Source organism: Carlito syrichta, unplaced genomic scaffold (genome assembly GCF_000164805.1).
Source record: "Carlito syrichta isolate Samal-C Ts95f unplaced genomic scaffold, Tarsius_syrichta-2.0.1 Scaffold309054, whole genome shotgun sequence".
Lineage (NCBI taxonomy): Eukaryota > Metazoa > Chordata > Mammalia > Primates > Tarsiidae > Carlito > Carlito syrichta.
The window spans coordinates 98,982-126,974 of record NW_007253150.1 but is presented as its reverse complement, the minus strand read 5'-3'; the positions used below and the strand labels follow the sequence as shown (position 1 = coordinate 126,974).

Genomic DNA, 27,993 nt, shown 5'->3' with positions numbered 1-27,993 from the left:
TCTGGTAAGGACTTTCTCTTTGAGTTGCAGATAGCCACCTTCTTGTTGTATACTCAGATGACCTCTTCCTTGAGAAAGAAAGTGGAAGAGGAGAAAGAGAAAGAGTAAAATACTCCAACCCAATCCTAGGAGTCCCATCCTTATGACATTATCTAAACCTAATTACTTAATTATTGAAAGGATCCAACTCCATTTACAACCTTACAATAGCGTTGGGGATTAGGATTTCAGCAAATGAATCCTGGGTGATTCACATACATTCAGTTCATAACAGACTGTTTCTATAAGATATAACTGATTTTTTGAATTCCCAGGGTTGGGGAATTTATGGTTAACCTTGAGATGTTTTAGCAAGTAGTATGATATGACTGAGAGTTATAATGTAATAAATTGAGGGATTGGCATTAAAAGAAATTTGAACAGTATTTAAGGAGGTGGAGGAAGAGGGAAGAAGGGAATAAAAGAGGAGAACTGTATTTATTTTTTATTTTTATTTTTTATTTGAGTAGTAGTTCCACTCTATCGCCCATACTAGAGTGCAGTGACATGCTCATGGCCACTGCAGCCTCACCCCACTGGGCTCAGGTGATCCTTCTGCCTCAGGCTCCCAAGTAGCTGGAACTACAGTTTACACCACCACACCCAGCTACTTTTTTAATTTATTGTAGAGTCGAGGTCTCACCAAGTTGCCCAGGCCGGTCTCCAACCCCTGGGCTCAGGCAATCCTCTTGACTCTACCTCCCAAAGTGCTGGGATTATAGGCATGAGCCACAGCGCCCGGCCTTAAAGGAGGAGAACTTTAAACTTGTTTGTAACATGTGAGAAAGGAGCTAAGAGAGAAAGAAAAGTTGCCAACATAAGAGAGAAATCATATGGTTTGTGCAGGGAGGCCTGACCCAGAGCTGGGCTGTTACAATAGAGCTATCTGACAGTTGAAAACACCAACTCTGAGGATGTGTGGAGGTAACACTGGTCCTAACTCAGCTGTGTGTGTAATGCTTGAGATTAAAACAGGATGAAAAATCAGGCTGGGAACTTGTCAGAATTTTAATTAAAATTTGAAAATAAAACCTGTCCTACTGATTGTATCAGGCCTATGGACTTCTAAACATTGACTGTAAGGTTTCAGAAGGAACAAAAAAGGGAACCCTAGAGAGTAAGGTGTGCTCTTCTAGAATTATTGGTGGACTGGAAGACTCTCAGTTTGTAAGTGGGGGTTCATTGTAGAAAAAAGAAGGGTATTGTGTATTCAGAGTCAGGCTCAGTTGGATATGAAACAGGTATATTTGTCCCATTGTGTTTGGAAAAGGCTAGAATCCTTGTATCTCTCTTGAAAGCCAGTCAGTGCCTGAGGTGGCCAGTGTGCAGATATGTTGTTTGAGATAAAGTCTTCTCTGCCAAAAAATGAGGCCAAAATTTCTTCACTCCCTGAAAGTTGTATCACCTAATGCCACTGTAGACATAGGAGGGACCCTCCCAAAACATGGAATTTATTTATTAAAAATTGTGTATTTATTCATACATGTTTAAACTTCAGTCATCTTCAAAGTGCTCTCTGTTTGATGCAATACTCCTACTGAGGCGGTTTTTCCACTGCTCATAACAGTTTCTGAACTCCTCAATATTTTTGACTTTAAATGTTTCTGCTGGTTTTTGTTTCACTTATTCCACATTGCCCAAAAGTTTCTTTTTGAGGACTCTTTTCATCCAGGGAAATAAAACAAAGTGACTCGAAGTGAGATAGTGTGAATAGAGAGGGTGGGGCACAGGGCTTATGCTACATTTGGTCAAAAACTTCTGAACACTCGGTACAGTGTGGGCAGATGTGTTGTCATGGTGGAAGAACCAGTCACCTGTTTGCCACAATTGAGGACAATTCTTCCACAAATCATGATGCAAACTTCTCAAAACTTCCAGGTAAAAACTTTGGCAGACCATTTGATCCGGAGAAACAAATTCTGAGTGTACAGCAAGGGACCCACCCTCTAAAAGATAATTTCATTTTGGGAGGAGATCCCCCTCATACTTTAGAATGAACATAGCTTAGTAAATTGTGTGTGGAAGAGGATGCTGCTGGGAGAGACTGCCTGCAGAGGACACGAATTCATATGCAGGGAAAGGTTGAGTGACCTCAAGCAATGGGGATACACTCAGCTTGTCCCCCATTTTGGACAGCAAATTTGTGGTCACCATCATTTCCTTGTTTTTCCCTTTTGGAAATAGCACACTTATTCCACAAATAACACAGAAATAGTAACTTTGAATACTCATGTCTTACGTTTTCATGTTCTAAAAGGAGACAGACCATGGACACTGATTATGCTACAGCTTCAAAGAAAACATGATCGTTTTAAGTATGGATCAACTTTTATATTTTAAAACCAAATAAACTTGCGTGATCAATACATGTTCAGGTTCTCAAACTTCATATTTTATTCTCATGTGTTAATATGTCATTTCTGAACTGAATTCAGACTAATCTCAAATAATTATGCATAATGGTCCAAGGTAGGTATATTCATAACACCATCGTGCAAATAAAGAAACTGAGGCTTAGAAAACTTCAGGTCATTTTTATAAAAGGAAGAGGTGGGTCTAAAATAACTGCTTTCTGTATAAAATTATTTATTTTTATCATTCTAATACTTCTCTATGTCTGTTGCTTCAATAATGTATTTATTCATTTATGCATTAAATTAAATGAATAAGACATGGAAACAGAAATGTATTTCTCACAGTTCTGGAGGCTATGAAGTCCAAGATTAGAGTGCTAGCATGGTCAGGTTCTAGTGAGGGCCTTCATTCTGGTTTGAAGAATGCCAACTTCTCACTGTACCCTCACATGTTAGAGAACAGATGAGAGGGGAAGCAAGTTTTCTCCTGTATTTTTATAAGGGCACTAATTCCATCCTTGAGAATGGAGCCCCCAGGTTCCCTACCTCTTAATAGTCTCACATTGGAGTAGGATTTCAACCTATGAATTTGGGGAGGACATAAACATTCAGCTCATGGCAGATATCTACTGAGTCTGCTGTTTTCTTTCTGGTTATTAGTCCTTGGGCAAACTGTTTAGCTTCTATGTATTTCAGTTATAAAAATGAAATAATAATAGTAATTTGTATCATAAGTTTATTGAGGATTAAATGAGAAATTTATATAAGGAGCATAGCATAGAGCCCAGTAAAATCTCAATAATTGTTACATTAAAGTTACAAAAATATGAGAGGGTGTATGGAAGTTTATATACTAATGTAAAGCTCTCCATTACACTTTTGAGTAAAGAGAGTTCTGGAAATGGGATATGCATTCCCTTATGAGCTCACTATATTCATGCTATGGAGAATGAAGTAGTAGTATATCTGCAGAAATTGGAGGCTGGGAAGTGTTACTCAGTGTGAGATGTGTGTGAAGATGGACATCCTGTTTGACATGCCTTGGCCCCAGCTAAAGAAAGATGAAGTCATTTGCATTCCATCTGTTAGCCTTAGTGTCCAGTGTAAAGTGTTATCTAGTCAAAAGGGAAACAGGCCACGTGAATACATTTGTAAAGCTAGTCCAAGAGCAAAAATACCGACAGTTTCCAGAATAAAAAGAGAGAGAGAGAGAGAGAGAGAGAGAGAATGTTTAGAAGCTTCAGTCATGAGAAAAGAGCCTATTGACTCATTAATTAGAATTCTTTTGCTATAGGCTATCAATGGCAACTTGAGCTAGCCTACAGCAAAAGAGGAATGTGTATTTAATATAATGAATATAAGGGATAATATCAGTAGTCTCATATTATATACATGACTGAGTTCTTAAGTAGAAAGGTCACAGTTCTCTATCTTGTTTCCTGTCTCTCTGCATGCCTTCTTCTTCTCAGAGATCTTATTTCTCCATTTCTTGGGTACTTGTGGTGAATCTATGGATAACCACCCCAGTTATCCTGAGTTTATATGTTATTAGAGGTCCAGCTACCCAAAAAGACAGATTAAATTCTCTCTGCTTGTGTGGCACATAATGCCCAGAAAAACATTGTCATTAGAGAGGAAAGAAAATTTCATAGCTCTGACACAGCATTTATTATGAAGGTTAGAGGTGCAGAGTCAACCAGATTTTAAAAGTAGGCCTTATGTTGTACTACTTTTATATAGTGTTCTGGGTACAAAATGCTCTCAGTTGCCTCCAGATGAAGAAAGAGAGGAGGAGAAAGTTTTTTTGTTTTTTGTAAATTTTGTTTTGCTTTGCTTTGTCTTATAAGAAAAATAAATCATTAAGATATTGTCTTCTGAATTAATTAATGTACATCATAACTTACTGGCCAACAATAACATTATTTATTGTTCATGTTGTCTAATAAAAAATTTTAAAAATCAGTGAATATTTAACCAAATTTACCCCAAAAATGTGTCTATAATTTGATTTTATTTCAAAGAGGTAAGGGAAACCTCCTATAACTGAAGGCAACTTAATAATAACCTCCATGCAGATTATTTTCAAGATATTTGAGAAATAGCCTGCTACTTGAATTAGAACAAGTCCATAAGTGATGCTGCTACAGATACTGAAGAACAACTGTTTAAAAAAATAGCAATAAGATATACTTTTTCCCTGGCTTTCCAGTTATAAAAATATATACTCAGTTATCATGCTTTTAAGAAATGCTATCAAACACTGTGGGAATTAATATCATTTTCCACTTGATCAAACTGCACTGTTTATAATGGGTATGGGATGGGATGTTAACAGAGAAAAAAATATTGACCTATGTGATCAAAGTACATTAAAAGAAATTATAATAATAAAGCCAGGGTAGGAGTGAGTGAGAAGAAGAGATATAACCAACCAGCTCTGTTACTGTAGCTGTTGAATCCGTCAATGACTTAAAAAAAAATCAGTAGACATTTTAGTACGGTTTTTATTATCTAGTCCTTCATATAAAAAATATACAGAGAGGCTACTATTTTACAAGCTATGAATAATTTACTGGTGAAAAAAATAACATAGGCTCTGTCCCCACAGAACTTAAAATTTAGGATTCGAGTCCAGTGAAGAAGCATCAGCAAGAACCAGGTAGTAACAATGTGGCAGGGTGAAGTTCTGTTACAGAGGAAGAAGAGAATATTTAGGAAGCACATGGGGGATATGTATAGACCTCTGAGTAGAAACCTTGGAGTAAGGGAAGTTCTAGGAAGATATATGGACAATGATTTCCATTAGCTAGACCAAAGAGATGCTTTAAAAAGAGTGGGTTAAGGAGGAGGGAGGTGTTGCAAGTATGTTCTAGGCAGAGGGACCACTATGCATGGAGATGTGGTGGCAAGAAAGACTACAGCTTATTAGGAAAATGAGGGAAGAAATGGATCTCATGCTGATAGTAGTTTGTTATAAAAAAATAAAAATAGTTGTTTAGCTCCAAATGTGTAATGCCGGAAGTTATTCCAGGAATGATTCTCTTATATATATATATATATATATAAATAACACTTGCGAGGATGGTTAGAGTCATAGTCTTGGTTTCAAGAGCTGAAACATACTTTTCAAGATCCAGAAGAGAAGCACTGTTGTTGACTCAGTCATTCAATAAATGATTTTCAAGCATCTAATGTGTACCAGGCACTGGGACAAGTCCAGGGCATACAGTGGTGAACAAATGAACCTGTCCTCTACCTTTGTGGAAACTGACATCTAGTCAGGAGACCAGGCATTGAATGAGTAATTACAAGTGTGGTGAATGTTTCTAAGGAGAAGTATTAGTGTTATACGAGTGTTATTATTAGCCTCTAATCAGTCCAAAGATGCTGGAACCCAGGAAGAATTACCCAAGATAAGACTTTTGAAGAAGTAAAACCAGTTGGCTAGGAAGAGGGCTGGCAGGGTAGAATAGTCAAGGAAACAGAATGTAAAGACTCTGAATAGGAAAAAGAAAACTCTGATGGCTAAAGGAAACAGAGTAATTCCAGAACGCCTGGAGCAGAGGAAGTAAGGAGGAAAACATGATAAGACAAGACTGGATACGTCCTCTAAGACCAGATTGTGCAGGGCCTAGTTAGAAGTCTTATGAGCTTCAACCTTATCCTTCATACAATGGGAAGTCACTCAGGTCACAAAGCAAGGTGCACAGTGATCAGTGAGATGTGTGTTTCAAAACTTTTACTCTACCCTCAGTATGAAGGAAGCATATGAGCAGAGCAAGATGGGAGACTGAAGGCTCTGGGAGGCGGCTGCTACAGGGTCTTGGGAAGAGGTTACAGGGGGTCGACCTAGGACTCTGACAGGTGGGGATAGAGTTAAGAGGGAGAAATACTTAAGAGGTTAAAAACAAAAATACAAGTAAGCTTGCTTACAAAATTCCATGTTAAGGTCCTGAGTGAACAGGGATATGACTTCACCTTGGGATTGGTGGACTCCAAGACCTATAAAAGTTGAACTGAAACTAGAATAAACGTGTAAGCTTACTAAAACATGACTGGCCTGTAAGAGGAGAAAATCATACATGAAAACAGAGAAAAGCTGCCATCCAAGCAAACATCGGAAATTGCCACAGATCTCCCTGAGGTGGAGGTAAGTGAAAGGTTGATGACCAAAGGACTCACCAAAAATTTAAGTATAATCAGACAATCCCTAGACCTAGAAGTGAAACAAGCTGTCTTAGCATAATGTGATCAAAGTTTAATTATTGTAACTTGAAATTCCCCACCCCCTTCTTGTGACTCCCTATGAGCAAGCAATTCTCAAGTATTATCTTCCCTTAAAGGTTTATTTATGAATAATGCTATGTATTATTTCCATTGCAAATGAAATTGGAATGAATTCTGGCATGTGGCAATCTTTTTTCATGAACTTGTTTAATATGTCTTATCACAGCTGATATATCATTCTTTTGGGGCAAACAAAATAAGCCCTGCCCTTTGGATTGACCTGAGAGGTGAATAGTGGGAAGGATGACAGCAAAGTTGAGAACCAGATCCTGGCTGTCCCTAGGAAGACTTTCTTGGAAATGTGTGCTCTGTGTGATGTGCAGCAGTTCATCATGTTTTTCACATTTACTTTGTTACAAAGTTTAATATCTGTTACAAAGTTTGATATCTCTACCATGGAGACCACAATACCCACATTCTGCTAACCACACTCTATCTATGAACAGACTATATTCATGTGGCATCATATTGTTCTAAAATACTGAATTATGTAGTAAGTAAGTTTTAAGAATCAGCTCAGAGTTAGCATCCCATAGCCTTCTTATTATATCTATTTTGTCTTCTCATAGAGAGAAATTCATAGACAGCTCATGTATTATCATGTACTACATGTATAGTTCATTTGTCCCACAATGAGAATCCTAGTTCTCAAAAAAGTAGAAGATAAGATAATCAGAATATCTCATAAGTATACAGGATATTCCACAATAGCCACACAAGTGTTCTTCTAGAATAATGTTCTTCTAGAAAAGTGTTCTTCTAGAATAATACTTCCACTACCAACTCATTACTGAGAAGAGATAAAAACACACTGTTTGAACATGATCCTTTCATATTCCCCTTTTAAAATAGTTTTACTATCTACATTATTTTTGAGAATATAGCCATTGCATACTATACTCTTTCTTTTAACTCTCATTTAATCTTAGGCCTATAATTAAAGATATGTTTAACACTTGCCTTCAGTCCTTATAATAATATTTCCCTAGTTATTTTAGTCGTTTGAATCTTATAGTCTTATTCTACAGTAGATTTCTTAGGAGAAGCTCATGAGAATAATTTTCAATTAGTTTTTGCTTGTCAAAAGCATTTTGTCTATGATCTTCATATCAAAAGTCAATACTGCTGGGTATAATTCAGGGTGTACATTTTGCTTTTCCTAGGTATCTTTACTATGCTATTTGAGTTACATTTAGTATAAAGTTTTGCTACCCAAAGTTTTGATAATCTTTTTTTCTCATAAAAGATTTACTGTTTTATTTGGGAGATAGGGATACAAAAAAAATTTTTTTAAATAAACTCCAGTGATTTTTCTAGAACATTTTTGGTGTGGTTTTATTAGGTCAACATTCCCAGGAGCATAGTATTTATTTTTAATGTGCAGTTGCAAGTTTTTTTTTAATTTTAGGAAAATTTTTTTGACTTGCAGTCTTTAACATTTGTTTCCTTGCTTTAGTTTTCTTCTTCAAGGATTCCTTGTATTTGTATCTTCTTTGACTTGCTTCAATATTTACATTTTCTCTTTAATCCTTTTTACTCTCTTACTTTATATATTTTATTGAAGTATAATTACATTGAAGTATAATTACATACAGTATGCATAGATGTTAATAATTGTTTGATATATTTTGTACAAACTGTAATACACCCATGTAACCAACATACAATCAAGATATAGAGCCTTGCCATTACCCTAGAAAGTTTTCTTGTACCCCTCTGTAACCTATCTGACTCTCCATCTGGAGACAACCACTATTCTGGCTTATGTCACCATACATTAATCTTGCCTGTTCGTGAACATCATAAAAATGAAATCACCTGATAGATATTCTCTTATGTCTCCGTTTTTTTGTTTCATATAGCATGAGTCACCCATGTTCTTGCATGTATCACTAGCTTACTTGGATTGCTGAATAATATTTCACTACATAAATATACAGTGTCTATTCTCCTGTTAATGAATGCCAGCTTGTTTCCAACTCTCACCATGACAAATGCAGCTACAATAAGTCTATATATACAAGTTTTATGAACATGTATTTTCAATTCATGTGGTTATATGCCTAGGCATGAAATTACTGGATGATAAGACAGGTGTATAAATATACTTATAAGAACTGCCAAACAGATTTCCACAATGGTTTTGCCATGTTGCACTCCTACCAATAATGTATGAGATCCATTTGGTGTTGATAGTCTTTTACATTTTAGCCATTCCAAGTGTAGAGGTACTTAAATATAGTTTTCATTTGCATTCTCTTCATGACTAATGGTCTTGAGTGTCTTTTCATGTACTTATTGGTCATTTATACAATCTATTTCTGAATTTGAGTTGTTTGTCAAATATATATGCATTTCAAATATTTTTTCTCAGTCTTTGACTTGATTTTTTTTTTTTTTTTGAATCAGAGTCTCACTTTGTCACCCATGCTGGAGTGCAGTGGCACAATTACAGCTCACTATAGCCTTGACCTTCCAGGTTTGGTTGATCCTTCCACCTCCCTCAGCTTCCAGCATAAGTTGGATTATAGGTGTCCACCACTATGCCTGGCTGGTTTGTTGTTGTAGAGACAAGGTCTTGCTATGTTGCTTAGGTTCAACTCCTGAACTCAAACAATCTTCCTGCCTTGGCCTCCCAAAGTGCTGGGATTACAGGAGTAAACCACCATGCCCGATCTTCTTAGTGGTATTTTTTGATGAGTGGAAGTTTTTAATTTGGGTGAAGTCCAATTGAGACATTTTTTTATTATTAGTGTTCAATGTAGTTTGCCTACCCCCAGGTTATAGAAATATTCTCCAATGTTTCTGTTTAGGAGGTTTATAGTTTTGACTTTTACATTTAGTACCATAATTCTTATATATGATAGAAAGAATATGTCTGGATCAGCTTGGTTGTTATAATAAAGTACTATAGACTGGGTGGCTATACAATACAGATATTTATTTCTCTCTGTTCTGGAGGCTGAAAGTCTGAGATCAGGGTACCAGCATTGGTGGGGGATTCTGTCGAGGAGTTTCTTCCAAATTATAGATAGCCAACTTCTCATTGTGTCCTCACATGACAGAAATAGAGCAAGAGAACCTGCTGAGATCTCTTTTATAAAAGCACTAGTGTCACTCATGAAGACTCTACCCTCGTGGCCTAATTATCTCACAAGGACCCCCATCCCAATGCTACTATGTTGGGAGTTAGGACTTCAAAATATGAATTTTGGGGGAGGCATACAAACATTCAATTCATAACAAAATGGATCTCTTTGTGGTTCTTGTTTTGTTTTGTTTCTTAAATAGAGATCCAGTTTACCCAGCTTGATTTTGGAAAAGATTGCCTTCTCTTGTTGAATGATTGCAACTTTTGTCAAAATTCAACTGAACATACATGTAGAATTCTAGCTATGAACCCTCTATTCCATTCTACTGATATACTCATCTATCTTTTTACAAATGTTACACTGTCTTGATTAGTGAATCTGTAATCTTAAAATCAGGTAGTATAAATCCTCCAAGTCTGTTCTTTTGTTCATGATTTTTTTTTCCCATTCCAAATCTAGGACATCAGGGTCATTATTCAAAATTTCATCATTATGTATGTTTTTATCTCTAAGTTTTACATAGATACCCTTTATTAGGTTGAAGACATTCTCCAATACTCTAAGTGTGTTGAGAAATTGATCATGAATGTACATTGAATTTTGTCAAATTCTTTTTCTGTGGCAGTTGAAATGATCATCCTTTTTCTATTTTACTCCAAAATGGTAAAATATAGTGAATTATTCAATAATTAATCAAACTTTGAGTTTCTGATAATAAGCCCTCATTTGTCCTCTAGACTACTAGCAATAGAGTTTACTTTGTTTGATACTGGCATAGCTAACAGCTTTTATTTTTTGTTAGTATTTTCATGATATACCATTTTCTATTTTTTGATTTTCCATATTTTTCTATGTAAAAACCATTTTCTAGTCAGTCTGAAAATGTTTGTCTTTTAATTGGAATATTTAGCTCATTTACATTTGATACAAGTGCTGCATAATTATATTTATATCTACCATGTAACTATTTTTTGCTTGTTTCACTGAATTTAGTTCTGTTTTTTCTTCACTTCTTTTGGTCTAGTATTAATTAAAATACTATTATTTTAATATTTAATTTTACCCACCATCAATTTGTTAGTTTTACATTCTTTTATTATTTTTATGGTTACCTCAGAGGTTACAAAAAAATTCCCTAATATTTTACAAAGGCAAATAAAGTTTTATCACTCTCCTAACAAGACAAAGATCCGAAAACACTTTAATTGCCTTTATCTTGTATCAGTTTTTAGTTTTTTCATGCATTTTAATTCTACACATATTTTACATCTTATCTTGCATTATTGTTATTGTTTTGCACAATAAATACTTACTTATGTATCCCCATATATTTTCTCTTTATGCTATAATTCAATTTTGAACTGAGCTGAATTGAGCAGGGACTGTAGTTTTATAAAATTCATTCTGTGTCATCTTCTCTGAGGGTAGATCTATCCAGGGTTTTCACTGAAATTCTAGGTTCTAAATGTAAACTTAAACCTCTCAAAATTAACTCCAATTTTGATTTTTCAGTGCTGTGATCCTTCCAAAATCTTATTCTGACTTTCAGCAGCTTTCTGATTCATTTCATACCCTGTGTTTCATTCGGCCTACAATTTGATAATTTTTCTAGAGGGAAAACACCAAGTGTCAATCTCCCTTTTCTTTACCTCTCTCTCTCCAGGATCTTTGCTCTTCAAGTGCTGGCTGCCTTGGAAAAAACTGAATTCAAATTTTTGTGTCTACAGACCTGTGAATTTATCAAAAGTTTTTCTTGCTTCTTTGCCTCTTAGTTAAATCCCTTTGCCTAGATTCTCAGTCTGTTGTCCTGTATTAAGAATCATCTAAAATCCCAAGGGGAATGACAGCATGAATAGTTTCTGCTTACTTCTCTGAATTCCATTGGCTTCTAATTTCCTGATACCTTGGATTATTGGTTGCTGTGACAGCTTCCCAATGTTTTCAGGTGTGTTTTAAAAAATATTTTATCTGCTTGGGTGCAGTGGCTCATGTCTGTAATCCCAGAACTTTGGGAGGTGGAAGTGAGACTATTGCTTTAGCCCAGGAATTCAAGACCAACTTGGTGAAACCTAATCTCTATAATAAATAAATAAATAAAAAATAGCTGGGTGTGGAAGCACACCTGTAGTTCCAGATAATTGGAAGGCTAAGGTGAAAAAATGCAGGCCACTACACTCCAACCTGGGCAACAGAGTAAGACTCCAACTGAAATACATACATACATAAATACATACAATTTTATCTGGTTTGCTTCAGTGTTTTCAGTGGGACAGTTAGTTTGCCCCAAGGTATTACAGCTTAGATGGAAACAGAAGTCTTCTTATACCAATTTTAATCTTTCCTCTTCACCTTTCTCAACAGACTGTGATGTGATTACAATGTTCTTTAGAGTTATGTGACTTCACTTCTATGAAAAAAATGTATAATAATTGCCTATTCAGTTCTTTTTCAGGTTTAATGAATGGTGATATATGGATATTAATGCCACTGCTTAAAAGGACATTACAGCATAAAATAAACCTTAGTGAAAAACTATATATCTATTATTGATCTTAGTGCTTAGCCAAGAATTCTCACAAAATTTTAGGTTTTAATGATCTAGGTCCTTTTTAGTTTTTGTCACATCTTAAATTTTAAACCTCTTACCTAAGTAATGATTTCTTTTTTCAAAAAATCCTGAGGTGAAGATTTTAATTTTTAGTGAGTTGTTTTTATCATCTTTTCTCTCCTGTTTCTGATAAATCAAAGTAAAATAATAAAAACTCTCACTTTGGTAGTTTATCATCTACAGGCTATCTGGAAACACAGCAAGATAATTTTTCCTTTTGTGTAACTTGAGGTGCCTTTTTTGAGCTTCTATGTTCTCATTAATAAAGATGACTTATAAGCGAGAAAAAAAAAACTTGTAAAGATACTTTAGACTCAGGAACCTAAGCATAATTAAAAGAACAGAGGTAGGAGAAACATTAACGTACCATATTATAACCATAAGTTTGGCAAAAATTAAGAAATAAAGAACTCCGATGAGACTTCTGTTTTTGGTAGAATGGAAGAGATTGTGACAGAACAACTCCCAACAAGAATAATTGGAAATGCAATAAAAAAGACAAAAATAACCTGTTTACAGTATTAAGGAACAGTCAAAATAATGAGGATTAATAAGACTAAAATTTCCTAGAGAAGACAACTGAGAAGTGAGCAGATGATCTGCAACAGCTTTTCCATGGTAGCATTTGCCAATTCTGGGCACTGACTGGAGGCTGAATCTCCAGGCTTGGCTCAGGCAGACAGCCAATAGAAGGAACAGATAAGGCAGTAGACATCTTTTGGCCACAGGGATTGGGGTGATGAAATAAAAGAACAGAGAGACTTAAACACAGGTCCAGCTTCTCCTTCAACATATTTGGTGATGTCTGCAATTGGATGGGTAAGAAGATTAAAAGATAAGATGAAAACTTCTGAACACAGAATAGAATCTCATAGTTTTTCTATGGCTGAGAAGACAAACCTGCCTGAGGAGATAACTCTGAAACATTTTCAGTAATTATGTGAGAGTGGATAGACAAAATTGGAGACTCTAACACGTGGTCAAGATTCCCCATCAAGAATTTGCCTAATTCTGAGTTGTGTATGGCAGAATGCCAGAACTCTAAATAGAAAATCTTTGAAAACAAGAAAGACATAAAGACCCACCAGATGAAGTATACTAGTGCACAGTCAGGCTTTCTGTTAAAAGTCCTGAAGGGATGTGCCCTATGGTAGACTGATTTCCATCAGAATTACAAAACAACTTGGACTCAGCTCAGCTACTGCTTGGATTAAGTTGGTCAGTGACCCTCTACCTGGCAGAGAAAATGATAAAGCAATTCTGGTCAAGATAACATTTTCTAGAGCCTCCACATAATATAATTTTATATATATACAGTGTTTCATCTGATTAAAAAATTATAAGAGATGGGACCCTATAACAGAAAGACCAAGGGAAACAGACAATAAAAACAGACCCACATGTGATAAACTGATCCCTGTTAGAAGATGCTAGAACACCAACTCATTATTCTGAACATTGGTAAACACAGTCTGAACTCCATCTCAGAGGCACAAAATAGATGTTGAGTGAAAGTTATTCTTTAGAAATCTAGTTGACAAATATAGAAGGGATGATAGAATTACATCACTATTTTGCAGTCTCATAATAAAATAATTCATACACACTATGCTCATTAATGACTGCTAGAACTATTAGAGAACAGACTGAAGGGGCATTTTATAATGTATGTATCAGCCTGACAAAACCTGATCATCATAATAAAAAATTACTTTTAGGCTAGGCACAGTGACTCATGACTATAATTCCAGAACTTTGGGAGGAAGAGGTGGGAAGATTGCTTGAGCCTAGGAGTTCAAGAGCAGCCTAGGCAACATAGCAAGACCCCATCTCTACAAAAATACAAAAATTAGCTACATGTGGTGCCTCATACCCATAGTCCCAGCTACTCTGGAGGCTAAAGTGGAAGGATTACCTGAGCCCAGGAGCTCTACACTGTAGTGAGCCGTGATTGTGCCATTGCACTTCAGGCTGAGTGACTCAAAACAAATAATAACTTTAATAATGTCTAAAACCAAACAGAATTGGAAAGAATAATATGGACACTCACATACTAGTATAAACTGTGCAAGCACTTTGCAAAATAACTTGGTAATATATAAGAAAGATAAATGTGCATGTAAAATAATTCACTCATTCTAGTTCTCAGTCCATACTATAGTATCAGAAATAACGTTATTTGCTAACAAATAATGTTATTTGCAGCATTGCTTAAAGTAGCAAAGTGTAGAAAACAATATAAATGGCCATCAGTAGGAGAATAAAATTTTTTTTTAGTGTAGGATTTTCAATTTAGTTTAAGTAAATGAACTAGCTCTATATCTATCAACATAATACTGTGCAAAAATGGAAATTGCTTAATGGGAATGTAGTATAATGCCAGGTATATAAACCCTAATAACATGCTAAACACTATGATATATTAACACATATGAATATATATGTTGTAAAAGTGTTAAAATATGCCAAGTGATGATACACTCCAATTTTTCTTAAAGGGTGATTATTCATATTTAAAATAATATACAAAGGACTTCAAATATATCCTTAATGTTTTCAAAAGAAAGATTTTAATAAAGCCACATGTTAATATTTGACATCTATAGTGGCAATTTTAACAAATAATTAACAAATTATTATCTATAGCCTCTTTTATCTTGCAAATCTTACTAATTAAGGATTTTTAAATGGAGCAATATTTTACACCTATATGGAAAGACTACATTGTGTACTTAAAGAAATAGCTTTAATGTGAATGCTTGTGTTAAAAGGAAAAGTGGAAAAATTTGTTATTCATTTATACAGGGCTCACACACATGATCAGAGTTCCATTCTCCACTCTGATGAACAAATGCTGAGAAACAAATATTAAAATTTAGAAAATAGAAAAAAATTCATTTGGCTTTCGAAAGTAATCAGAGGCACAAATTATCTTATCTATAAAAACAACAAAAAATAGACTGTACTCTGCTAAAAATGGTTTTGAGTGGTTGCTGTCATTCTTTATGATTACTTTGGACAGCTGACAAATTATTATTTCCATGGTGAGCTTTATATATTTTTAAGATTGACCATCTGGAATTGTACGGCGCATTTTATCTCTGCTAAAAGTAGGTTCACCTCCAAATCTACCATAGACATGCAGCTTCAGACACAGGCAGCTAACTTGACTGTGTACTTTACCTGCTCTTGACACATCTAATCAATGCCACTAACATTGCCCCCAAAATAATAGTAATAATCTGGAAGAGAGAGAAAATGGACTTTATTTTCTACTAGAAGTTATTGTTATTGAGTAAGGAAAGTGACTGAAGTCAATGTATAAAATGAGGGGAACTTTTAGATACTATGAAATAGTCTATTCTACGTGCTGAGATTTAAGATATCTGCATCTTTTGTCTTTCTTCATCCTTTAGAGGACGGACATTAATTAACATTAGTGGATTAAGTTGGAATAACATTTTGTTATTTTGAAGCATGTTTACACACACCTTTTCAGCAATTTTTCCTTATGGATGACAAAACTAAGTCTGAAAGAGGTGATGATATACTTGGAAAGCGTCATGTCTCCTGACTCCTTGTGCAGAGATTGCTAGCACCATAACTGAGTAAAATTTGTAACAACTTCTCAATTTCATTGAATAATCAATTCTGACATAGAAACTTATTCATAGATGACCTGATATAAATAAAACAACATATTAAAAATGTCATATGGAATTAAGGATACTCAAAGAGAGAAAGGCTATTATACCAAGGAAGATTACTTGGACAATAGAAAAAGATGAGAAAAGCTATACACTATCAATCATCATATGATAGGTGGTGACTTTATAAGTGGAAGGAAGGAAGGAAGGAAGAAAAGAGGGATGGAGGTAGGGAGAGAGGGAGGGGGAGAGAAGAAGGTAAAGAGAAAGAGCAAGAAAGAGGAAGGAGATAGGAAGGGAGGAAGGGAGGGAGAGAAGGAAAGAAGGACGGAAGGAAGGGGAGAAGGAGAGAGGGAGGGAGAGAAAGAGAGGCAGACCTTTGCACTTTCAGAATAAATTGAAAAGGAATCTCTCTAACTGAACTACTTCTGGGGTTTCTTTAAATCCCCAGTTTCTGCCAAAAGATTCAAGCACAGATTTGGGACTTATATTTGACAAGCCCCCATATGCTGCATTTTCCCTCCAAGCTTTTACTCTGGCTTGCTGAATCTGTGGTTGGTTGAATATGAGGTTTTACAATTGCTAAAAATACCTTGAAGTCAAGCTCCTTCTCTCAGTTTTTATGCAGTTGATAAAATGGCCACTCTGGCATCAGATTTTCCAAGGCTCAGCCTGTAACCTTTAATAAACCATTCCTTTCATAAAAGCAAGTGCTATATGCAAGGGTCAATTATGTTTCACTTCAGAGACTAAAGAAATGGGGCCATGAAGGAGATGTTCTATTTTTTTTCAATGAGCTGAATCAATAGTTAATCAGGATGACTTTGGAATTACTTAGAGTTACTGTGTGAAGCTTGGCTGTCAATATGGTGAAACCCTCAAAGGAACCACAGAACTGTCAGCTAGCAGGGAGTATCAGCTACAGAGACTTCCTGTCCCAGTTCCCAGGAGACACACAGAAGTGTGGATGCTGCCCAGGTCAGCCACACTCTGTGCACCTGTGCTGAGGTCAGCTCATCAAATCTCTGAGCTGCCAAGGCATACACCTCGCCCCCTGGCTTTTATCATTAGACATCGCCAGCAGGCAGAATCAGATGCATGATTTGCAAGGCCCAGTGCAGAATGAAAATATAGAGCCCCTGATTCAAAAAGCAGAGGAAAAGTGTTAAAATCATCACAGTATAAAGTTTTGTCCTTTCTTCTATGGTCTCTCTCAATTTGGCATGGTGTTTTGTATTTACCATTTAATGCCTTGCTTCCTTGCATGGGGCAAATACAGTCCTGCCCAGACACTGCAGCCCCCATTTTGTGACCCCCCCCCACACACACACAGCCCACAGGATGCCAGACTCCTCTCCAGCCAGTCACTGGACAGATACTATATCCAAGTCAAGGAAGGGCAAGTGGCTCACCCCTCTGTGTTGCCTGTCAAAAAGGCAGTGCTATGCCAGTCCAGGGAGGAGATGGCCACCACCATTCACTTCCTGAGATGCTACACACAGGGCATATGCACCAGACTCTAGTCTTTTCTGCACTTGTGCTCAAGCCACTGTGTAGTGGGAGGTAAAGATTCCTAGCCAGGTTCAGGGAGTAGGAGGCTGGGGCCCAGGTGCAGGAGAGAAGAAAGCCTAGAACCTGTACAGGAGAGGGCAGGGGGGCTTCAGGATGTTGGACCATGCATGAGGCTCAAGGCCCCAGTGCATGCTCTATTTTCCTATCTCCCATCACAAATTAAAAGATGAAATTGTCACAGATTTCAAGAGGATAATCACAGAGCCCTAAACATCAAGTGCAGGTCTCTTCAGAGGGAGGGACTGTATCTGTATGTTGTGTTGATCAGGGGTCCATGAAGTTAGTCCTGCCAGGATCTTGGCTCCTGGCATCGTTTAACCGGGCCACATATAGACATTACTCATAAGTAAAATTAATTAGAGACTTCAAGATGATGCAAGCAAGGCAATGCCAAACGTTTTCAGTGTATTTTCTACCCTTTTTCATTAAGTTGTTTTAATATTATTTTACAGATTAAATGCTCTTTCCTACTAACTTCATTTACATATTCAAACATACTTTTTATTTCTGATCATCTCCTTGTATGTTTTCATTGTTTAATGATCTTTGTGATTTCAGGTGGGCATATTGAATGTCAGCGACATATTACTTTGACAAGTTTGAGAGCAAACATTGTCTCCTTGTCTAATTGTCTTAAATAAATGGATTATTGTAGTAGCAATGAAGTTGCACCAAGGTGTCTCAAGTTCTTATTTCTGGAAGAGGATTTCAAATTGTTCTCAATAGATCATGCTCTTTTAAATGGCTTACTCAATGGTCTAAACTTGATGAAATTATACACATTGATCAGTTTGGTTGTTTCTATGTTACATTCAACTATGTGATGGAAAATCTTTTCCCACCTTATAAATTCAGATCAAATTCCTTGCTTTCAGGTAGTGAAAAGCTATCCTAGTGTATTCGTGTTTAAAATTCCAAACTCATGCCTCTCTTGTTAGGCCATAACCTGAAAGACTTGAAATAGGAAATGGTATGATTTACTCCTGCAATATCTCTTCTTCTTCCTTCTGCGTTTTCACTCTTTTGTCTGCTCTGGTGGAAAAAAGAGACAGCAGAGAGTGAAAGAGTCTTGACTAGCCAGGAGCCATTTTGGTCCCCTTCTGATTCACACTGGATGGTTATCATTAGGATCTTTGGGGTAGATTACCAAATGCTGATTCATAGGGAACATGGGTGCGTTTGTTGAGAGCCCTACAAAGAACTTCAGGGTTCCCTAACATGGAAGATATCCTCGGTTCTACCAACCTCATCCATACCACCTGCATCATGTACTGATAGTTCACCCTTTTATCTTATCCCTGAAATTCTTCTGTGGTAGGCAACCCTCTTGCGTGACATGCCAGCAATGTGGCTTTATGCCACCATCTTCTGAAACACTCCTTGACTCATGGAAAAACCACATATCCTTATTGCAATAAATGTGGAAAGGCCAACCAGTCATGGCTTTCCCATCAGCCTTGTGATATATAGCTAGTGCTCTTCTCCCTTTGCCAAAAGGGCACAGAAGACAGATTCCCCTGTGTGCTATATAAGGAGACATCCAACCAAGGAATGAGATGACATTTTTTCCTTGGAGCATATCCCTCCAATCTCTACAGGCAAGTCTCTTGCCACTCTCCCTCTCTCCACCATGAAATATTTTCCATCTTGTGAGTGCTGAGAGATAAATGTGACTTTATATGAAGTGACAGCAATGCTTTTATGATGACATAATATGAAGGAAAATTAGCAGTGCAGCTAAAAGTCACGGTGTCAGGTGTAAATTCATGACCTTCCTTTAAGAGGGATGGTGGATGGGAAGATTTAGCCTACATCAGTGTGAACGGAGGTAAAGTCCACTGCCACCATGAATAAAGGAGGGTGTCAACAGTGGAGGAAAAGGGCCCCTCTGGGACAGACTCACACACAGCAGAAAAAAACATCTGCCACTTGGAAAGAGATGGTCCCCCAAGACAAAACAGATCATGCACTCCACTGATTTGGCTTTCAGAAATGGTCCTGGCAGTGAGAAACAGCCAGGTAGTGCAGGGACTACCCAGGACATGGAGTTGGAGACGACATGAAGCAAGGCTCAGGACCAGTCCCCACCTGAGTGGTGGAGTTGCCATATCTGTACACGTGTATAACCACTCGCTCACTGGGTGTCTTTTTCTTTTCAATCTTCAGGAAGAGGCAGCCAGAATTCTCGCCCACCAGCCAATGTCCGTCGGCACATGTGCAGCTTTGAAAACCCCCACACTGCAGTGAATGTGTAAGAGAAGCTGCATGGAAAATATAGTGGTTTGCCCCTCGCTTTCTCTCTCCTGGGTTTTTCCACTTTCTAACATGGAAACAGATGTGGTGCATGCCATCAAGAATGAGGAACTCATTTACGTGCCATGGTTTGCACGACTGCCTTAATTTGATTGTCCATCGTTCTTAAAAGGACACTGTCAAGTTGTTCATTTAGTCTTTTTGCTTTTTTATGTTTTGATGCAACATTTTCCCCCCCCGATTCTGGAGATTCACTTTTGTTTGTGACTCCCACTCACAAGCTCGAAAGTGAATTTTCCCCCTTCAGAAATTTGTCAGCTTCTCCTTGGCAAACAGAGCTCTTTCTTTTCTTTTCTTTTTTTGCCTTTTTTGCGGTTACACAAATGTTTGAAATGATCCTGTCTGCGTTAAAGTAAAAGCCATAGCTTAAATTTATGGAAGAGTTCTATCATGTCAGTTTGTGGGGGTGGGTGACAACATGAGCCTCTGCTGGGTGCCTCCCACGCCCTGGGGAGCACAAAACAGAAGTTTTGTGAGTCCCACAAAAAGCGCTTTTTATAAAAAAAAAGCAAAGCAATCGTTTTCCTAACATTCTGAGGGATTTTTATCAGATTTTTCCCATCTGATAAAAACAGTGCATGTTTGGTCCCATTTTTGACCTTTAGCTCTTGACAGTGTCTTTTTAAGTCAACAAAAGAACATAGACCATGTTCAGTTCGTTGTGCACGGAGTCTGTGGTCATTTTCAGCTGTTCCTTTACAGCCCTTCAAACTCCTGGGAGAGTCAAAGGTACACATTCCTGCAGCAAGAGGGAGTCCACTGGTGAGGTGTCTCTGGCTTGAATAGCTCTTCAGATGAGAAGAGCCTGATTTGTTTTACTACTGAACCTGGCCATGGAGGCTGGTGAATGGGGCCGGAGCATCTCTTCCCTTCATTCAGTGGAGTGCCTTGGGGAGTCTGTGGTCTGCCTTTCTGCTATTCCCTACAAAAGCCCAAATAGAAAGAGTATGGTCTCCAACAAATCATATTGATTCTTCAAGGAAAAAATATGGTAGTCCTGCCAGTGTGTTTTAGGTGGTAATTGAAAGGCCTCTGTACTCGAGGTCAGAGACACTCTACCATGGTTAGATGCATTCTCTCAAGTCAAAAGGCATTGAGTGTTTCTTGCACTGTGGGGTTGAGTCTGACCAAGGACACAGCAAGGAGATCCTGATTGTGACAGCTGCTGGCTGCCTGTCAAAAGGGATTGATGGGCATGGATAGATGTGCTTGTCCTGTCATGACAGCAGGGCCAGAGATAGAGGAGAGTCTACTGGCATTTTGTGATTTAAAGGTGAGTGCCTAAAAGGAGAAGTAAAGGCTGAATCTGGTACATCCCTGGTGGATGCCAAAAAATAAAGTAATAATCAGCAAGGCTAACAGGTTGGCCGTTAAGAACTTTCAGAATAGGATCTATTCAAGCTTCCCTTCTTGAGATCATAAAGGATTAGGAAGAGATAAATAGCTTTAAAATCTATGCTCCATAGACTAAACTGAGCCTGGATATTTTTAGCCTTGGTTGTTCCTGCAAAATTAAAAAAAAAAAAAAAGCTGTGTTCTTTCTGTGACCTTCAGTTCCCACTGTTTTTGTGAACAGGCAAGGCAAAGGGATTAGTGATGGAAATAAAGCTGCCTAGTGGACCATTATGGTCTGTTTAGAGCTATCCTTCCCCTGAGGAATCATTCCAACAGAGCAATGCAACTGCCCTATATTTCCAGGGCAAATTGTGGGGACTCCAGGTAGAGCTGACGAATACCAAATGTCTTACTATTAAAATTATAAATCTAGTAGCATAGAGCATAGAAGAAATTATAAAACTCAAAGTTCCTTTGAAGGAACATAATCTAGGTTCGCCTATACTGCCTGAATAAATATGGTTACATCTGTATACCTTTGTTAAAGCAATGCCTGGTACCAACACAATGTCTTAAATAATCTTTAGCATGATAATTTATCTTATCGGGCAGTAATCATGATCAAGTTGAAACAAAGATCACTTAAAATTTACTGGGAAAAGTTTAGTAACCCTTAAAATTCTATTCTTTAGTTTGAAAGACAATGAAGGACAAAGAAAGTCTATACTCAGACAAAGTTTATGAGACCTTCCATACTTCATTGCATTTGGTGAGGCAATCTTATCTTTGGATGTCAGTTTATTTATTGATCCAATGAAGAAAGCACATGGCTAACTATAGAAAAACTGATTTTCTTTGTGTTTTCTTTTATACTGTATTGTATAACTTGAGGATATAGGATGCCATTGATCTAGATATCTTAGAAGAGGGACTGTATAATTAGTCTTTATAATATTTAAGTTTCAGCAAACCAGTGGTTCTCTGACTAGTTTATAATGAAGTTAGAATAATAGGTGAAAAGGATAAAATTCACAATGTTATTTAAGATGCATTATCAATAGAAACTACCAAGTTCTCATATAATTAGAAAGCATTTGTCTTCAGAAACAAATTCAGAGATTCTTTATGTTACAACCAGTGGTGAGTCAAAAGGGTGAGAAATGTGAATTATGTTTAGATAGGTCCCCAGGTTTGAGAATATATATCAAATATGCAAATATATCTAGAAAGCTTTCAAGTAATAGAACAGGAGTCAGTGGGAGTCCTGTGTATCAATAACAAACTTGGGGTTGCCCGGAAAAGCAGAAGTCTGATTAAAATGGTTTCAGATAGTTCCAATGCCTGAGATTCCACAAGAACTACTTCTCAAGCTGCATTCTTGTAGCAGCTGGCGGGTGCATGTGGAGGTGAGATTATTTGAACAGCTGCATTTTTGGCATTCCTTTTGGCAAGTCTCAGTGAGGTTAAAAAGTATTGTGCTGCAGCTGTAGCTGCAGGGGCCACAGCAGAACGGCCCCAAAGTCTGTGACTTCTGGTTTATTTTCTTGGTGAACCATTCTCTGCACACTGGGACTTAAAGGTGTGTCCTGTTCCCATTTTCACTGTCAGAGAAAACAAATGCCACCCACCACAGGTTCCACAGAGTGAGTCTGTCTTTTGTGAAGGTCTTGCCTTGACTATGGGCTCTCCGGATACTGTCCTTATAGCTGCTGTGAAGTTATTAAGCCTAATAGCAAAGACTTGAGTTGGACATAAGGAAGACAGGTGTTGTGTAAGCTTCCCCTTCAGGCAGCTTGTGCAGAATTCTTCTCTCTTGATGATTTCAAACACCCACCCACTGTTATTCCCATTTTAAACCTCTCTGGAGCAGATAGCAGTGTACTCTGCAGATGTAACTAGTACTTACTGAAACAAATAAAACAGACAGGATCACTGAATGCCAAAGATATACTAATCTGTTTACACCACCCACTCTCAACTATTCTCTAAAGTGCTGTAAATATTGGGTTTTCTGTTTGAGGAGACTGTGATTCTTATCTAATGAAAGAAAGATCAAAGCAAGACCCTGAACCTGTTGTGGCTGGAACTGCAGCCCCAGGCCTGCTGAGCTTTGCACACAGTCACTATACATCATCTTATACATCTCTAGTTCCTGTAGACCTAACAGTGTTGTCTTCCAATAACCTGGATATCAATAAATATATTTAGCTGTTTGTGATATTTACCCCAAATGCTGCTACATTTGATCTTCAAATACAAGATTGTTTTAGGCCTGAGGTCTGTCTTTTGAAGTTAGAGCAAGAAGGGTGGCATGGTTTGTAACAATTACGTAGTGTCATTTAAACCGGGTTGTGTTTCTTAAGATTAGGAAACTAAATACGCCTGTAATCCCAGCATTTTGGAAGGCTGAGACAAAGGATTGCCTGAGTCTAGAGGTTCAAGACCAGCCTGGACAACATAGCAAGACCTCGTTTCTACAATAAATTAAAAAAAAAAAAAGAGCTAGGTGTGATGGCATACACCTGTGTTTCCAGCTACTTGGAAGGCTGAAGTGGAAGGATTGCCTGAGGCCAGCAGCAGGTCAAGGCTGCGGTGGCTGTGAGCATGTCAAAAAAAAGGAAATCAAATAAAGTAAGCAAGAGAAGCAAGAAGCTGGTGACTGAACAGAAGCTATTAAAATTATCTGGGATTAAATAAATGAATGACTTATTGACTAGTAATGTCACATTTTTATAGTATGTTTTTCCTTTTTGATATATAGGAATTTGATTGTACATATTTTTCTCTTCTTAAATCTCAGTAATGGGTTTCCAAAATTTTTAAGTAGGACACTCCTTTTTCTTAACAAATGGTATTTAACCCAAATCTATGATAGTAAATATATTTTTATTAGTGGCCATTTGATTAGAGAATACAATAAACGTTTCTGAGAATTTGGTTATGCTTGTATCTAACAGTAAAATATAACAGCCTATTTGTATATATAATAACTGTGCATTATCTACATATGCATTCACTCTACAAGCAATGCTTAATGCACGTGTAGTTTCATGTACTATCCATGTTGTCAACAGGTCACATGTGCACAATGATGAATTCTGAAAGATCAAAGTTTTACTCTGAGCTGCAGCTTCTGGAAGATGATGCATTTCTTCTACTATCTATGGTTTTGCAAAAGCAATTTATTTTATCCTTAAAAAAAAAGATTAGCCTAATTTTCTTAATCCGATAAATGCCCTGGAGCATTAGATCTGTTTCCTAATTAAACAGTACTTTACAGCAAATCTAGAGACTCCAAGGGGAAGGGAAGTGGCTGATTTTGATGGCCATAGTGAACATTTCCCATCATAAGAATACAAATTTGGTTCAATTAAAACAGAACTAAATTGTGATTATATCTGTCTGCAAGATTAATAATACTGTTAACATATGGGCATGTGTGATTTAAAAAGAGGTCCACATAGAACCCTGAACAATGTGGAAAACAGTCCATATGAGTGAACAGATGAAGTGGAATCATCTTAGGGCTTTTCAGGAATATAAGATACTTTTTTACTAGTATATGGAGACAGGGCAATGTGTCTTTGGGACATCTAAGCCTGCTGGTTCAATTAGGTGCAGGCTAACTCTCAAGGGGTCTGTCGTTTTTCTAAAACACACACACACACACACACACACACACACACACACACACACAACTAAATGAAGACACAGGCTAGCGTTTTAGTTCAATTATTAATGAACATTGAGAGATAGGCATTTGGGAAAAGAAAGCCTTTTCTCATTGCAATTGAAAATAATGCAAATCATTGAGTTGGATGGTACAATAAAGCATATTTAAGGAAGGTAAGAGGCAAATAAGTTTTCCATTTTCTGGTAGAGACATATTGAATGCATAAAGAGAAACAATGCATATGTAGATATAGACAGAGGCAATTGAGAAAGATGTAAGTAGAGTTGAACTAATTTCGAGTCTTAAACACATAGGAGGAAGTGTGGGTTCTGGTTTTGCCTTTGGCTGGCTGATTGACTATTTTTTTTTGCCAGAGAAACCACTGTCATCTTCTTTAGTTGGTTCAACTCAGAGGAGAGTCAGCTATTCTAACAGAATGGTGTGGAAGTCAGTAAGTCAAAATTTATTCATCTACAAGCACTTATACATTCTCAGATAAGATATCAAGCATACATTTGAGATAAATATTAATTATGATAAAAAATTTAAAGACATTTTCTGAAACAAAAGTGCAGCCTGGATTGTCAGATATATGGAGGAACTGCCTTTTTCCTAAATAATGAGATCAAAATTGTAGCTGTTGTCTCTGTATTAGAGAGTTCATATCCAGAATTTTCTATAATCAATATCAGACATTACACAATAATCTGTACTTATTTGGCTCACTTTACCTATCAAGATTATAAAACATGAAATATAAATACATTACCTTCATCATAAATGTGACACTCAAATAATTTTTATGTATTATATTTTCAAAATGATTAAATAAAACAATATATGAACTATTGATCATCTCCAACATTTCTTCCAAACAAAAGAATTATGGAATAGTCTATTTCACACCTCCACCTAAGGGGAAAAAAACAACAACATTCATTTTCCTTCTTTTTAATGTCACAAATGTGTTATCATTGTGCTACTTTCTCTGCCACTTGAAGGGTACAGAGAAATAGCAGACTCTTTTTTTTGAGTTGGAGTCTCACTCTCTCACCCAGACTGGAGTGCAGTGGCCGCTCCCAGCCACCGCAGCCTCGACCTGCTGGGCTCCAGCGATCCTTCCGCCTCAGCCTTCCAAGTAGCCGGAACTACAGGCGCGTGCTACCACGCCTGGCTAATTTTTATTTATTGTAGAGATGAGGTCTCGCCAAGTTGCCCAGGCAAGTCTCGAACCCGCAGGCTCAGGCAATCCACTAACCTCAGCCTCCCAAAGCGCGGGATTACAGGCTGAGCTACCGAGCCCGGCTAAATAGCACACTCTTAAAGAAAAAAGAAAAAAAATTATTTCCTGATTTAAGGATTAATGCTGTTGCTATTAATAGAATGCTATGGTAAGGTACTACCTTCTGCTAAAAGTTAAGCTAAAAATAAGCTAAGTCCAAAAATGAGACCAGAGTTATTACAATATACAGAACAGGATTTGAGGTGCATGTCACAGTACACTCATGTTTTTTTTTTCTTACTCAAGAAGAAATTCTGGTTGGTTGATTTCAGGAGGATCCCACTAAGATGAAAGTTGATAAGGTTGAAAGGCTACTAACCCCACACTCCCAAAAAGAGTTTTCTTCACCAAGGCTCCATGAGGAAAGAGCCAGGTAGAATTCTTTGTCGCAATAACTGCTACTTTATTGGAAATTTATTTTGTCTATCTGCATCAAACTATCCTAAAGCAGGATACAGGCATTTGTATGTTGCAGGGCTTTCCCCGTTTTATCACTTTTCAAACATACCTGGTTCAAGGTTCCTAGTGTGAAAATCCAAAATTAGTTGCTGTGAATCAGAGCTTTTATGTGAATTGTGATCCACTGTGTGTGTCAGAACTAATGTCTTGGGAAACAAACAAACAAACAAACAAACAAAAGTTATGAAGCACATAATCGACCATGGGCCTGCGCTTTTCCGTCATCTGCTTTTTTCTCTTCCATACAGGTATCATGTGTACAATCATGCTACTCTGGAAACGGGAAATACTTGCCTATGAGAACGGGCAACTGAGAAGATCTATTTTATAATTCCACAGGACAATGAGAGTAGCTTACATGAGGGTCTTCATTTGTCCCAGGGACTATAGTCATTATGTTTGGTTGTCCATGCACAACTAAGATGTTTTCTTAAATTTTTTTCTCTATCAGGTTGGGAATCTCAAAAATGTGTGTGTGTGTGTGTGTGTGTGTGTGTGTGTGAGAGAGAGAGAGAGAGAGAGAGAGAGAGAGAGAGAGAGAGAGATAGATACTGACTTTGTGAAACCTTAGACCTAAATGAAAGCTGTTTTACCACAAACTGACTTTTCTCCCCAGCAGCTTTTCTCAGGGTCAATACTTCCTTTCTCGGCTTAGGCTGGAAGCTTCAGAGACAGAGGCTGCAGCTTCAGAGGCAGCCGTGGCCCCTGCAGCTTTTGCCGTTCCGTTGATCCTAAGAGGAGGTTGGAACGCGAAGCAAAGGCCCACAGTGGAAAGGGCAGCTGAATCACACTGAGCTGGGTTTGCTTATGTTTTGTGTGTATTTTATTTGCCCTGTGTGCATAATCTGTCTGCAAATAAACCCATCTCTATTTTATTCATAGTTCTAATGGCAAGTCTGTGTCATGGTCTGAACCAGGTGGAAGACAGGTGCCCAAGGGACAGCACATGTGGCACCGCCTCTCTGTGCACGTGAAGACCAATGAGACGGCCTGCAACCAAACAGCCGTCATCAAGCCCCTCACTAAAAGTTACCAAGGCTCCGGCAAGAGCCTGACCTTTTCAGATACCAGCACCAAGACCCTTTACAACGTGGAGGAGGAGGAGGACGCCCAGCCGGTGCGCTTTAGCCCTCCGGCCAGCCCTTCCATGGTGGTGCACCGGCGCCTGCCCAGCGCGGCCACCACCCCGCCCCTGCCGCCCCGCCTGACCGCGGAGGACACGCCCCTCTTCCTCGCCGACCCGGCCCTCCCCAAGGGCTTGCCCCCTCCTCTCCAGCAGCAGCCGCCGCTGCCCCCGCCCCCGCCGCAGCAGAAATCCCTGATGGACCAACT

The 27,993-nt window shown here is 37.7% G+C and overlaps 1 protein-coding gene across 1 annotated transcript in view; it reads left to right on the top strand.

The window, feature by feature from the left end:
- LOC103269071 (metabotropic glutamate receptor 1-like) overlaps positions 1–27,993 on the top strand; it is an 84,266-nt gene that overhangs the window by 55,715 nt on the left and 558 nt on the right. Inside the window, 1 exon segment of the mRNA XM_021716870.1 lies at positions 27,544–27,993. This exon segment is cut by the window's right edge and continues 83 nt beyond it. Within this exon segment, the coding sequence (XP_021572545.1) occupies positions 27,544–27,993 (450 nt within the window).